At 45.7% G+C, this 13,100-nt stretch overlaps 1 protein-coding gene across 1 annotated transcript in view; it reads right to left on the reverse strand.

The window, feature by feature from the left end:
• Positions 1-663: 663 nt before the first annotated feature.
• SAE1 (SUMO1 activating enzyme subunit 1) overlaps positions 664-13,100 on the reverse strand; it is a 45,898-nt gene continuing 33,461 nt past the window's right edge. The window contains exons 6-9 of the mRNA XM_040405439.1: positions 10,716-10,821; positions 4,237-4,381; positions 1,279-1,348; positions 664-1,183 (exon numbers count right to left, since the gene is read on the reverse strand). Coding sequence (XP_040261373.1) covers positions 1,091-1,183; positions 1,279-1,348; positions 4,237-4,381; positions 10,716-10,821 — 414 coding nt within the window. The 3' untranslated portion in view covers positions 664-1,090. The remainder of the gene's footprint in view (positions 1,184-1,278; positions 1,349-4,236; positions 4,382-10,715; positions 10,822-13,100) is intronic.

Raw genomic sequence — 13,100 nt, forward strand, 5'->3', positions numbered from 1 at the left:
TGACACACAGGCCCCAGGCTGCCATAGCAGCTGATTGGAGCCCCACGATTTCACTGCAGAGGCTCTGACTGGAGGGAAGAGGGAGGGATCCCTTTGTCTAGCCCCACAGATGCCACTGTCACTATTGACAGCACAATCTGAGGGGTAAGATGACCAGGAACTGTGTCATTTCTGATCCTGGTCACTGCCGGTGGTTGTCTTCTGTATTATATAATGTGTGAAGAAAGCTCCGCATGTGAGCCCGCTTCATACAACTACATAACACATATGACGTACAGGTACATCATAAAGCGTTAAGGGGTCAATTGTAATTTTAGTTTTTTGATTATTTAACAAATTTATCTAATCTGAGAGGTTATTAGTGAATCATCCAATAAGAAATAGACCAAGTGCCAACATGCCACACTAATAAAAGGCTTGGTACACCTTCCTTTAGAATTTTTCATCTTCTCCCATGGCTTCTGTTCTGGCCCCCGCTGCATCCATGACGTGACGTGTAAGGTGAGCAGGGCTGCCAGTTATGATATGGCAGCAGAGTGGCAAATACAGTGATGTCAGATATGGCGACGCAAACAGCAGGAACGAAGGTAAATTTATTGAAATTTTTAGATGTTAGCATTTTGAGCAAATATATTCCCGTTACCCGACTGACAAGGACTCTGCACTGCCATTTTACTTAATGGATTTTATTGAAAATTAAAAAATAAAAAATAAATCAGAAGAGCAAAAATACATTTAACAAGCTTATAAAAATGAAGGAAAAAAAGAAAAAAAGGGAGATCACATGTGACATTCATATTCTGGGTTCAGAAAACTATTTATATTCTGGTTCCACAGAGCTGGTGTTCGCCGAAATCCTTCATCTGTGTCTTCAGGCTAAAGATGGGAGAACCGATGATGGTATAACGGCTCGGAGACGTGCGTGCTGGGCTACACGGCAACTTGTTATTCTTCTACACGGACGTCCAGAGGATGAATGAGCAGGAACAGTGAGTTACTGGATCTACAAAGTGCAGTTATATTGGTCCAAATGTCACAAATCTGCTAACCCCCTAATACATAACCAATCATAACCAGCGCGGGTCCTTCATCATTTGGCGCCAAAACAGTCAACAATGCCACTGCTCTTCAGCCCGTCAAAGAAAAAGAAGTTATTATGTGGAGAATCTCGCTGGGAAAGGGCCTGTACGTGAGACAAAACAAAAAAATACAGGACGTGCTGAATGACCCATCCCTAATATTATAGAATGGGGGGTAACAGACGTGGGCAATGCCTACCTTGACTAACTCCTGGCCCAGGACACCTCCCACAACTGCACAGACAGGAGCCATCTCTGAAAAGCAATAGCTGCAGAAAAGAAAATATGTGTAAATAAATTTAAAAAAAAACGTGTGTGTCTACCAGGTGCACAATGTCCGTATCATACAGGCTGTTGTGGCGATTTGTGCATATTAAGTAAAAAAAAACCAAAAAAAAAACTGTCATTTCCCATTGTTAGACTTGTAGCAAGATGTTCTTCACTGGAAAGAAGATAACCAAGCAAGAAAATATTGCTGTATGAACCCTTTCACTACCCTAGACCCCCGGGAGAATGTGCATTAAATCAATCCCGGTACCCTAAGACTATCAGAGAAGGGTGAATTAGATCCTTCTACTACCCTAGACCACCAGAGAAGAGTGCATTAAAGGTTTTTTTCGAGACTTAAATACTGATGACCTATCCTCTAATCGCTAGGCTACGACACCTGGGTCCGATCGGTTGTTTCTCGCAGCGTTCATCGGTCACGTGGTCTAGGCGCAGATCAGGGGACTGAGCTCGATGCCAAGCACAGCCGCTATACAATGTGCGGCACTTTTCAAGCATCAGGGGTTCCAGATGTCAGACCCCCACCAAATCAGATATTGATGGCTTATCCAGAGGATAGGTCATCAGTATAAAAGTCTTGGAAAACACTTTTAAATCCTTCCATTAAACTAGTCCACCAGGGAAGAGTGCATAAAAACGTACTACTATCCTAGACCATCAGGGAAGAAAGCGACCAGGGCACAGTGCATTAAATCATCCCACTACCCAAGATCACCAGGAATGAGTACATTAAATAATCCCACTACCCTAGACTACCAGGGAAGAAGAATACATTAAATCTGCCAACACCCTAGACCACCAGGGACGAGTGCATTCAATCCTCCACTACCCTAGACCACCAGGGACGAGTGCATTCAATCCTCCAATAACCTAGACCAACGGTGAAGCTGGCAATACTACCTCCACTAACCTAATCCACCAGGAAGGCAGGCATCAATCCCTTCAGTTCCCTAGCCCATTAGGGAAGTCTGAAATTAGACAGATTTTTTTTTATTCTCTCATTTTCTTTAGTCTAAACTCAACTTTTACCTAAATACAAAAATGTGACATTCAAAAAAAGAAAAATTAGATGAAATTTACATCAAACTATAGGTGCAAAGTTACATTTCTCCTGTTTGAGGTCTGTGATGCACTAAAACAGTTAAATCGAAGAGGAGCAGCTCCCACCCCGAATTTTTACGTCCTCTACCAATACAGACATTTGTCATGTCGCTGTCGTGGATAATTTGGAAGTTACTATTACACATGCATGGCTAGACACAATTACTGGTATTTTAGTTGTGAGTGCCACATGTGGCCTAGTGCTCACAGCTGGAGATGATGAGACCTGATGTGATGCTATATGGTATCATTACCATCATGTAATATTACAGTGTGTAATGCTGCACAGCAGGGTCCGTACATTTTAATACGGAGCTTTCAGCTTGACAAAAGCATAAAAAGCATTGTATTTCATGTGTTACGGACTGGTTTATTAAATTAAAGGGACTCGCTGCTTCCCAAGAACATGCGACACGTCATGACTATGGCAGATTGCCCTAGGTGCAATATTCCAGGGGGCAGCACCAGGATGAAGGGTTTTACTCCCTGGTTCTGTGTAGAGGAAGAGGGAGCTGCAAATGAGAGCAGGAAGAAGACCGTCTAAGGCCCCATGCACACAGTCATTGATCGGCTGTCCCGTGCATTGGGACTGCAAGCAATGCACGGGCAACATCCATGCGGATTTCGCAGATGGATCCAGACCCATTCAACTTGAATGGGTCAGTGATCCGTCCGCAGCGCAAAAAGGTAGTGCATGCACGCACTACTTTTTTGCGGTGCGGAGGCCCGGACAGAAAACCCTGCGGAAGCACTCCATGTGCTTCCGTTCTGCACCGCACCTTCCGGATTGCGAACCCACTGAAGTGAATGGGTCCGCATCCGGGATGAGTGGTGCACACGGCCGATGCCCGTGTATTGAGGACGCGGCCGGGTGCATGAGGCCCAATACTGTGATCTGTCCCCGTACAGCTTTTCAGTGACCCAAGGAGGGTGATGCATGAAATTCTTCTGTTCATGCTATCACCCCCATTTACTAGGGAGTGATAATAGGTGCAGTTATGTCTAAATATCCACTGCACGTCATCAGGTCCCGTGGACTCAATGCCTACAGTCACCTGGATCACAGGTTTATTTTGGTCTCTTCAGTTTTCATGATTTTGTGTAGACATAGCCATAGGTGGCATTTACGAAATCTTTGCACCTTGTACTGTTAGGTTAAGGGTACATTCACACGACCGTATTTTCAGCCTGCGCCCGATCCGAATTCTTTGCGGATCCATTCAACTCTATGGGGCTGTGTGCATTCCGCATCCGTGTGGCCGAGCCGCAATTTATAATATGTCCGACAATAGGCATTTTTTCTAATTGGGCCCATGAAAAGTGTGGGATGCACACGGACCACATACGTATTTTGCGGATACGCAAAATGGATTTTGTGGTGTGACTGTACCCTTAGGTGATGTTGTACATTTATGTATTTATTTTTATATTGTGGAAAATTTGCATGAAGGCGCCCAGGAGGGTAAAGTGACGGGAGGGCGTTTTCACAACCTGTGTGTGGTGCCTTTACTGTTAGAAAAAAAAAAGTGTGTATATATATATATATATATATATATATATGTAAATATATATATATATTTTTTAAAGGTTTTATTTGTGCAGGTCAAAAGTGTGAAAATAGTCAGGAAACACAGGACAGTGAAAGCGTTAAGACAAAGTTTACTTCTCTCACCTGCCCAACTCTGCTATTAAATAAAAAAATGCACATTCGTGGTCAGATGTATCTGCTAAGTCCACGGTTTCATGATGTACAAGAGAGATTTATTACCTTGCAAAGTCTTCTGGCAGCAGATTGGGGTTAACACCTATGGAGTCCAGCAGGTCATTGCGGATCTGAAGCAACACTTCACAGTCTTCTTGGAAGCTACTTGGCTGGGGGTCTCTTCCTTTGTCTGTGCGGAACTTCATTATAACTTTGGAGAAGGTAAAAGGAGAGATAAGTGGCTGCCTGGCACCGCTGACCGTACACAAAATAAAATATTCAGCCTGTCCTGAGAGTTAGGTTGGGGCATGCAAGTTATGGTAATGCCACAATTATAGCAGGACTTGTGGCTGTGGAGCCCCAGCCTTAGGCTAGGGCCACACCGACTTTGGTTATGCAGCTGTGCATACGTTGGTGCGACGTAACTCAGATGTGCGACAGTCGCATTCACGCATTTCAATGCGAAATGTGCAAAATTTTGGGGGAAGACCAAGGTGCATCAATGCTGCATGGCCCTAGCCTGAATGTCCATTACATCATCTGGTCCGGCATTGATGGGATCTGCCATTACATTCATATGCTTGAAGGCAGGCTAACCTTTCATGGATCAGGGGATAGTGATCAGAGGTGGGCACAGACTGGCATCCAGAGGGACAGGATGGTTTCTTGACTGTAGTGACCATAACAGGACTTTGACCCCATGTAAGCCGCAGGGGGCCGCATGCTGACTCACTCACCCCCGGATGCATCTATCCCAGACTAGTCCTGATCACTACCGTCTGCTCTGAGCCTTCCCTGCAGACTAATTCTAAACACACGCGTCTGACTAACGCAAAATTTACATATTCGGATGGAAAATGTAAGCTGTTCCTAAGAGATGAAAGATGGTAGTGATAAAGCGACTGACGTGGAGGACGACTGTTACTTCATCGGAGCCGCGCGGGCAGCTGGATCCAGAAACAAACAGTTCAGACAGACACTGGGGAGACACCAGGCAGTGTGCGGAAGATCCCTTGCCTGCACTGCCCCCTACTGGCCTCAAGAAAACCGATAAAAAGTTCAAAGATAAAAAATTTCTTGTGATGCATCATAGTGTCCCGTTAATAGCAATTGTCCAGAGGTTCACAAGTTATTTATTGTCTGAGAGAAAGATTGTATTAGCCCTGTGTAGTTTAAGGAATGCCTTAAAGGGCATCTGTCAGCAGTTTTGTCCCTATGACACTGGCTGACCTGTTACATGTGCGCTTGGCAGCTGAAGGCATCTGTGTTGGTCCCATGTTCATACGTGCCCGCATTGCTGAGATTTAAAAAAAAATAATATGCAAATGAGCCTCTAGGGCGTTGGCATTACACCTAGAGGCTCTGCTCTCTCTGCAACTGCACTTTGACAGGACCAGGCAGGGAAACCATCATCATTCCTGGTGCCGTCAAAGTACAGAGGGCGGAGCAGTTGTAAAGAGAGCAGAGCCTATAGGTGTAACGGCAACGCCCCCGTTGCTCCTAGAGGCTCATTTGCCTATATTAAAACATTTTTTTTTCTCAGCAATGAGGGCACATATGAACATGGGACCAACACAGATGTCTTCAGCTGCACATGTAACAGGTCAGTCCTTTCATAGATGCAAAACTCCTGACAGATGCCGTTTAACTTAAACGTTTTTTTTCAGGTTCAGAATATTTCTGACATCCTCGGGATAGGTCAGCAATATCAGATCAGTGGTGGTGGGGGTCTATTTGAATAGGCTGCTGCCTAGAAGTGCCACGGCCTCTTCATTGCTTACATTGGTATCTGCACGGCGTCTACTCCCTAGTGTCAGTGAAGGATGTTGCAACTTTAAGCCATTCACCAGAATGGGTTGAAGCTGCAAAATTCTGTGCTGCCGCTACTGAGTAGATGCAGTGAAAATGAGCAATGTTGGACCCAAAAGCTAAAATTCCCCTTTAAATCCCAGATTAGAGCAGTCCTGAATTCTTATAACCGTAGCTGAATATATTTTATCTGCAGATGATAGAGCAACGACATCTACACTTGGCCCTGTCCTCAGGTTTCTCGTTCCTTGTTTGTGCTCCTCTCTAACGTGACCCGAATAATATTCATTGTTCAAGCTGAAAAAAAAAATAAAAAATTCAGGACACAAGCCCAAAGCAAATAAAATAATGGAGTCTGCAGGGAGGGAGCGGTGGCATCTGTGTTATCACTTCCCTTAAGGCTCAGGCGACAGCAGTGTGAGGGCATCCAAAAATAACAGCAGCTTCTCCGGCTCATCTTCCAGAAAGGGCAGGTCCCGACCCACTGAAAATGTGCCGCGCTCCGCGCTCCACCCCCCCACACAACAGTCCTGTAACAACAAGTGACGCGGTGCGCGAGTGCAGGAGGGAGTCTTGGCGGCGGTAGGAATGGGATGAACACTGCACGGACTTCAGTCACACTACCAGGCGGCACATTCACTGTATAATGAAGTTCCGCTTTACGTTGGGGCAGATTTACTACTCCTATTTCTTATAATTTTAATTCTTAGTCTCTAATCCTAAAATAAACCAGATTTATCACAGGGGTTGATGCTGAATGATAAATACGCAGCGCAATTTTGGTGCATTTTTTTTAGAAAACGTGTCCTTTTTCAGTTGGTCACACCCCTTTCTCATAACCTACTGCCAGACAGGTAAAAAAAAATAAAAAAAAATAAAAAGTGTCTAAAACACTTAAAGGGGTTGTCCCATTACAACAACTTACCCCATATGCACAGCATAGGGGTCAGGTGACAATCGGCAGGGTTTGACCGCTGGGTCTCCCGCTGATTGTGCGTCCACATTCCTCCAATTGATTGGAGAGGTAGACAGGCATGAGTGCCAGTCACTCACCTCCGCTCTATGGGACCACCGCAGATGGCTCCCCCAGCGGTCGGACCCCTGCTTATCAGGCACTTATGCCCTGTCCTGAATAAGGGATACATTTTCGTAATGGGACAACTCCCAATAGCATGTACCGTATATACTCGAGTATAAGCCGACCCGAGTATAAGCCGAGGCCCCTAATTTTACCCCCAAAAAAATGGGAAAAATTATTGACTCGAGTATAAGACTAGGGTGGGAAATGCAGCTATAATGCAGAGTGTATGTGTATATAATGCACACACTCTACATTATATACACACACATACTCTGCCTTAAATACAGGGAGCCATCCACAGATCCCCCCTCCCCTAAACAGTGCCATCCACAGATCCCCCCTCCCCTAAACAGTGCCATCCACAGATCCCCCTCCCCTAAACAGTGCCATCCACAGATCCCCCCCTCCCCTAAACAGTGCCATCCACAGATCCCCCCCTCCCCTAAACAGTGCCATCCACAGATCCCCCTACAGTGCCATCCACAGATCCCCCTCCCCGACGCTCACAGCAGTATATTTATAAGCTAATCAGTAACCTTTAACTTTAATCATTGCTCATTGCTTGGATATCTTACTTTGTCTTTGCTCCGGTAATAGCAGGCAGTGCAGGGAGCGGCGCTCACTCGCTGACGTCACGCGCCTGCTCCCACTAGGCGGCGCAGGCGCGTGACGTCAGTGAGTGAGCGCCGCCCCCCGCACTGCCTGCTATTACCGGAGCTAAGACCTAGACTCGAGTATAAGACGAGGGGGCTTTTTGAGCACAAAAATATGTGCCAAAAAACTCGTCTTATACTCGAGTATATACGGTATGTCAGTTTTACCACAGAAGTCTGGCACAGTTTAATTAGCAAATCTCCCTCTTTGTGTGTCAAGTACTTACATTTTCAAGATCACCGTTTGCTGTCAGTTCATAACATGCTTGCAAACGTTCACAGGCTGAACGTCACATTCACATGGCCTAGGTGCAGCTTAGTTCATTCAAGTAAATGGGCCTGAGCTGCAATACCAACTATACAATGTATGGCGCTGTGCTTGGTATGCTGTGAGGAGGAGGGGGTGCCGGGTGCCCACCAATCAGATACTGATAACCTATCCTGAGGATGGTCCATCAATATTAAACTCCCCAAAAAAAAACTTTAATTATACATTTCCCGAAGGAATAACAGAGGAAGGATCACAGTGAAACCTTATCTAACCCATGGCACGGTGCAACATCCGCAACGCGGATCAGGGAAAGTGGGAACATGAAGGTGTCAGGGGTTACACAGTTGTCAGATTTCTTTGTACTTTCCTGGAATCCCTAGTACTTTTGCGCAGCGTCCTGTTACAGCTTGTTGCTCTGTAAAGAAGAATGCCTGAGGGATCCATTCATTTAGACGCTACCAGACCACAGGGTCTGGTTGTCAAATGTTGCTCAAAACTGAACCCTGAACGACCCCCTTAAGAGGAAACGGCCCCGGCAGGAAGGGCCTAAAAAGCCTGAACCTGCTGGTAAAATGTATACAGAGCACAGCTCAAGATCGAGAGGAATGTGCATTCAGCCCGGACCCCTCCTGCCGGTCACGGCACAGGAAACCCAGAATAGCAGAGCAGGTGCACGCCACACCCTGAAGGGGCGAGACAAGGACAGGCTCGGGCTCTGCGTCGGTGTCCAGTTGCCACGTGGGGGTGGAGTGGGCCTGGCAGACGGCAGCAGGAAGGAAATTTTATAAATAAGGCCCTGGTATCGTGTCAAGCCTCCCGAAATCAGGCTGTACCGATGCCAAGAAACACAAACAGCGGCTACGCCACATGCCAGTCTGCCCATTACTGACAGGCACCGTAACTACTACTTACTGCACTCACCAGAATTTTGGAGGGTGATCGGAGCATTCTGGAGGCAATCCACCTGAGTTAGCCAGAGTGCACCGAAAGGCTATGTTATTCTACCCTATACTCCTCCCTGGCTAAAAATACAAATGCTGAGAAGGTATTTTTTCCTCTGCAGGAAAATATCTAGTGCGACCTCCGGACAGACCATAGAAAAGTCAGGGGATATACTACAGTTCGGTTTGTGTCTGTGTTACATCAGAATGTAGTCAGGCCCAAGTACACCGCTCTGTCCGGGAAATACTCAGACCCCTGAAAAATGCTTACCTGATAAATGACAGATTCAACACTTGTGCTTAAAGGGGATGTCCGGCCTAAGGGGAGACAACCCCAAGGGTCATGAACTATGCACCTTTATAAAATAAAAAAAATCCTGTTTGCAGTCCTACATCACTGTCCTGTTTTTGGCCACCTCCGATCCCCAAAGGACCAGGAAGTGGCTTGGTTCCATGACCGCTGCAGCCAATCACAGGCCTTAGCTTGAATGGTACATCACTGCTAGTGAAGTGCCGTTCAAGCACTGGCTACAGCAGTCTCGGGGCGAGCCACTTCCTGGTCCTGCTAGGAAAGGGACAGCGGTGCGGGTATGGCGGGACTGTGAACAGGAGACTTTTTATGGGTCACTGGTTAGGACTTTTGGAGTTGTCACCTTAAAGAGGCATTCGATTTGGATTGAGAAAGAGGCATCATATGGTCTGTGCCCAGACATCTTTTGACACGAGTGCCATAGCTACCACTGTTTAGTGCCCCTCCACCAATTAGGTTAGGGATATTTGGCTTGTGGGTGAATCTTCAGGATAAAATGCACCCTAACCTTTAGAGAAGGTCACATTATGTTCACCTGTAAACTTTTGAATGCACATGTCCACCTGTTCAATGTTTCAGTACTTTTTGCACAACTTGCTGTTCTCTAACAAGGAGCTTAATGGCAAAATTCACAACATGTGTTTGATCCATGAATCGCCCAATAAATGTCCTGGTTCAATTAGAATTGGTATTTAAATAGTCCTCCTTATCATGCTGTTCACATTTTGACATCATGAGACCAAGACGACACCTAACAATTGATCAACAGTACCTCGCCATTGCAAGGTTTCAAGCAGGATGTTCTCAGACGGAAGTGGCCACTTAGATACAGAGAGACTGGAAGAGTCACAGAAAGGCATAGAAGTGGATGTTCTTCAACCACATCCCACACTGATGACCACTTCAGAGTGAACAATGCCCTGTGGAGCCGGATGATGAATGCCACACATCTCCAGGGGAGGAGAGAGGCACCAAAGTGTCACGTCAGAACATTTTAAGCCATTTACATCAGCATAGTCTGCGTGCTAGACGACCTGCAAGGTGTCATAGTCTTGCATGGGGGGGGGGGGGGGGGGCGAACACCCTGCCTATCAGCTCTTCCAGAGTAGCTCCAGAACTACATAGCGCCATCCATTGTTCACTGCTCCCATTCACGTCTATGTTAACCAGCTCCACCCAACTAGACAATGGATTGAGCTTAATTGTTCACAAAAAAAACCTGCCGATCAGCAGGGGTGCATCCCGCTGACCTGTGCTCATCTGATAATGACGACCTATGATCAAGCTGGACCATCAATATCAAAATACCGGACAAACCCTTTAATTGGCATACAGAGTATTGTGCTGGGGAAATACAGCTATTCAAGTGCATGACTGGCCATGTAATACATGGACATCCCAGGTCCATCAAACTTAGGATCGATCCTCCCCCCCCTACAACATCCACATGGTTTGCAGTCACTACGGGTCACCTCTTTACCTTGCAGAAGGAAGTAATCGGCAGGGGTTTTCTTCAGCGCAGCTTTGGCTTTCTCGCTGTTCCAGTCGATTTCCAGGGCGTCCTTCAACTGGCAGAACTCGATTTTCTGACAAGGACAAAAAAGCGGAGAAGTTTTAAGTCTCGGCGGGAATGTTTTCTCGGCAAAAGTTGAGCTGACTGTCATTTTTTGAGCAGCCGCCTCCCTCCCCTTCACGCTCCCCCTCTCAGCTCTTTAAAACATTTAGACAGCCAGAGGAACAGTGATTGGGGCCGCTGCAATGTCACTTGTGGATAATGAGACTGAGCGTTCCAGCTGCCGAGGACATTGTGCTCTACTTTCTCACGTACTTTGTTTTTATCCAACTTTATTCCATTACGATCACTGAATTCCTGGACAGAGCACCGGCGCCTTAGGCAGGCTGTGGGCGCAAATTAGAAACGTTAACGGTCTTGCTGCAGAAGACGATCTGCAGGGATTGAAGGGGCTGGCTGCTTTGGAAACCCCTTTGCATCAGAAGGCTCCCCCGATAAGATGATCACAAGGTGTCCCACAGTTACAACCCCTTGCAATCAGCTGCAATCTTTACAGAATCTAATTTCCCTGCAGCGCCCCCACAGGGTAAATGATGCATTACGCAGTGCTTATTAAAAAAATCTGTGTCGTGTATGGATGAGCCAGGTCCTCCAAAACAGAGATGGTCTCTGCTCAGGCTAAACTATTAGCCTCCTAAACGGGAGACTTCCCCCTTACTGGTCAGGCCTGAAAAGGTCTTACTGGTCAGACACTTTTTCGTAATTTAGGGCATGTGGTGGTTTAAAGGGGGTTGTCTCATCTCAGACATTGGCGGCATTTCACTATAGAACACATGCTGCGCAATTATGGTGCACTCTCATTCACTTTAGGGGCCCCATTCTAGAGACAGGTGCTGGTCGCACCTCTGAGAGGTAGGACCCACACTTATCTGTTATTGGTGGCATTCCGTAGTGATATGCCGACAATGTCTCCTTTAATCCGCCACGTGCCCCAAGTCATGAGAAAGTATCTGGTCATTAAGGGCTTTTCAGGCCTGGCCATGCTCGTTTCACCGCTACCGGGGGGGAAGCCTCACATTCAGGGTGACAGAACCCCTTTAACAGTTCTAACTTTATTTGTTGGACTGTCAAAATAATTTTTGCAACATTTTTCTATTTTCATGTGACACCTGGGGCTTTTTATTTTTTTATTTTTTAGTTAAAAAAAATAAAAAATTAGTTTGCAGACTAAATTATTATTATTATTTTTTTTTTTTAACATGCAAAATAAATTATTAAAATGGGTTCACTATTTTGTGTTGGTCATTTTGATATATAATATGTATATGGTAGTTTTGTATGAATGTCCTATTGTGATGGTGTTTTTTTTTTTTTGGTATTTTATTATATTTTCTACTACTTTTCTATATTTTCTATTATTTATTTTTGGCCCACAATATGTCTCCCAAGAGGTCATTGTAAGACCTCTGGGGGACATTGACTTTTTTTTTTGCACTTTTCAAAAGGAGCCCCAGTTAAGGGGGAGAACAGCCCACCGTGGCGGAGGCATTGTATACAGGTAGAGCTGATCAGGGTTTGCCAAGACCCTGCAGCTCTGCTATGCCTGAGACAGCCGATGATCAAACAAACGCTATGGAACGAGTACAGGAGAAAGCAGAAGTGGTAATAGACCTTCTATCGTCTCCTCGACCTTGCAGGAGCTTTAGTCCAGCACTGTACATGTACGTGCTTGGATGTAAGGGGGTTAAAATTCCGCAGTACGCTCACTAGGTTGCAGAAACGGTGTCGATTTTTACCCCTTCAATGTATGGGGGTAAAATCTGCAGGGAGTCACCACCAATATCCCATGTAACACATGTGGATTTTGCAGTGGATCATGGGTTTGAGGCAAGATGGTGGCGTAAACGTTCTCCACCATGTGGACCTGGGCCAACAATGGTCATAATTTATGGTCATCCTCATACACAGAGATAGCTGGAAAGCAATTTTTTTTATTTTTTTTATTAAACTAACAAATAATTTAGGAGGACGGGTAAGTGCAGTATGTATTCCGCGCAAAAATCCATGCCCCATTGTGCGCCGTGGTAAGCCATTAGATGGTTCCCACATGAAAACGGAGATTCACGTAGATTGGCCTCACAGGTTGGATTCAGATTCTGCTATGAATTTAATGTCCGATTTTATTGTTAGATGTACAAATTTATTTGGTGTGTGTGGTGTGTAAAAACCCCCAAAAATAGCAATTCTGCCGCTGAAAGGAGGCTGCCATAAATATGTAATGTCCATCTGAGAGAAGCGTTCACTCAAAGACGTTCACTTTTCTCCACGCATTAGTTAGGCCATGAATCTATA

This window comes from Bufo bufo, chromosome 8 (assembly GCF_905171765.1).
Source record: "Bufo bufo chromosome 8, aBufBuf1.1, whole genome shotgun sequence".
Taxonomy (NCBI): domain Eukaryota; kingdom Metazoa; phylum Chordata; class Amphibia; order Anura; family Bufonidae; genus Bufo; species Bufo bufo.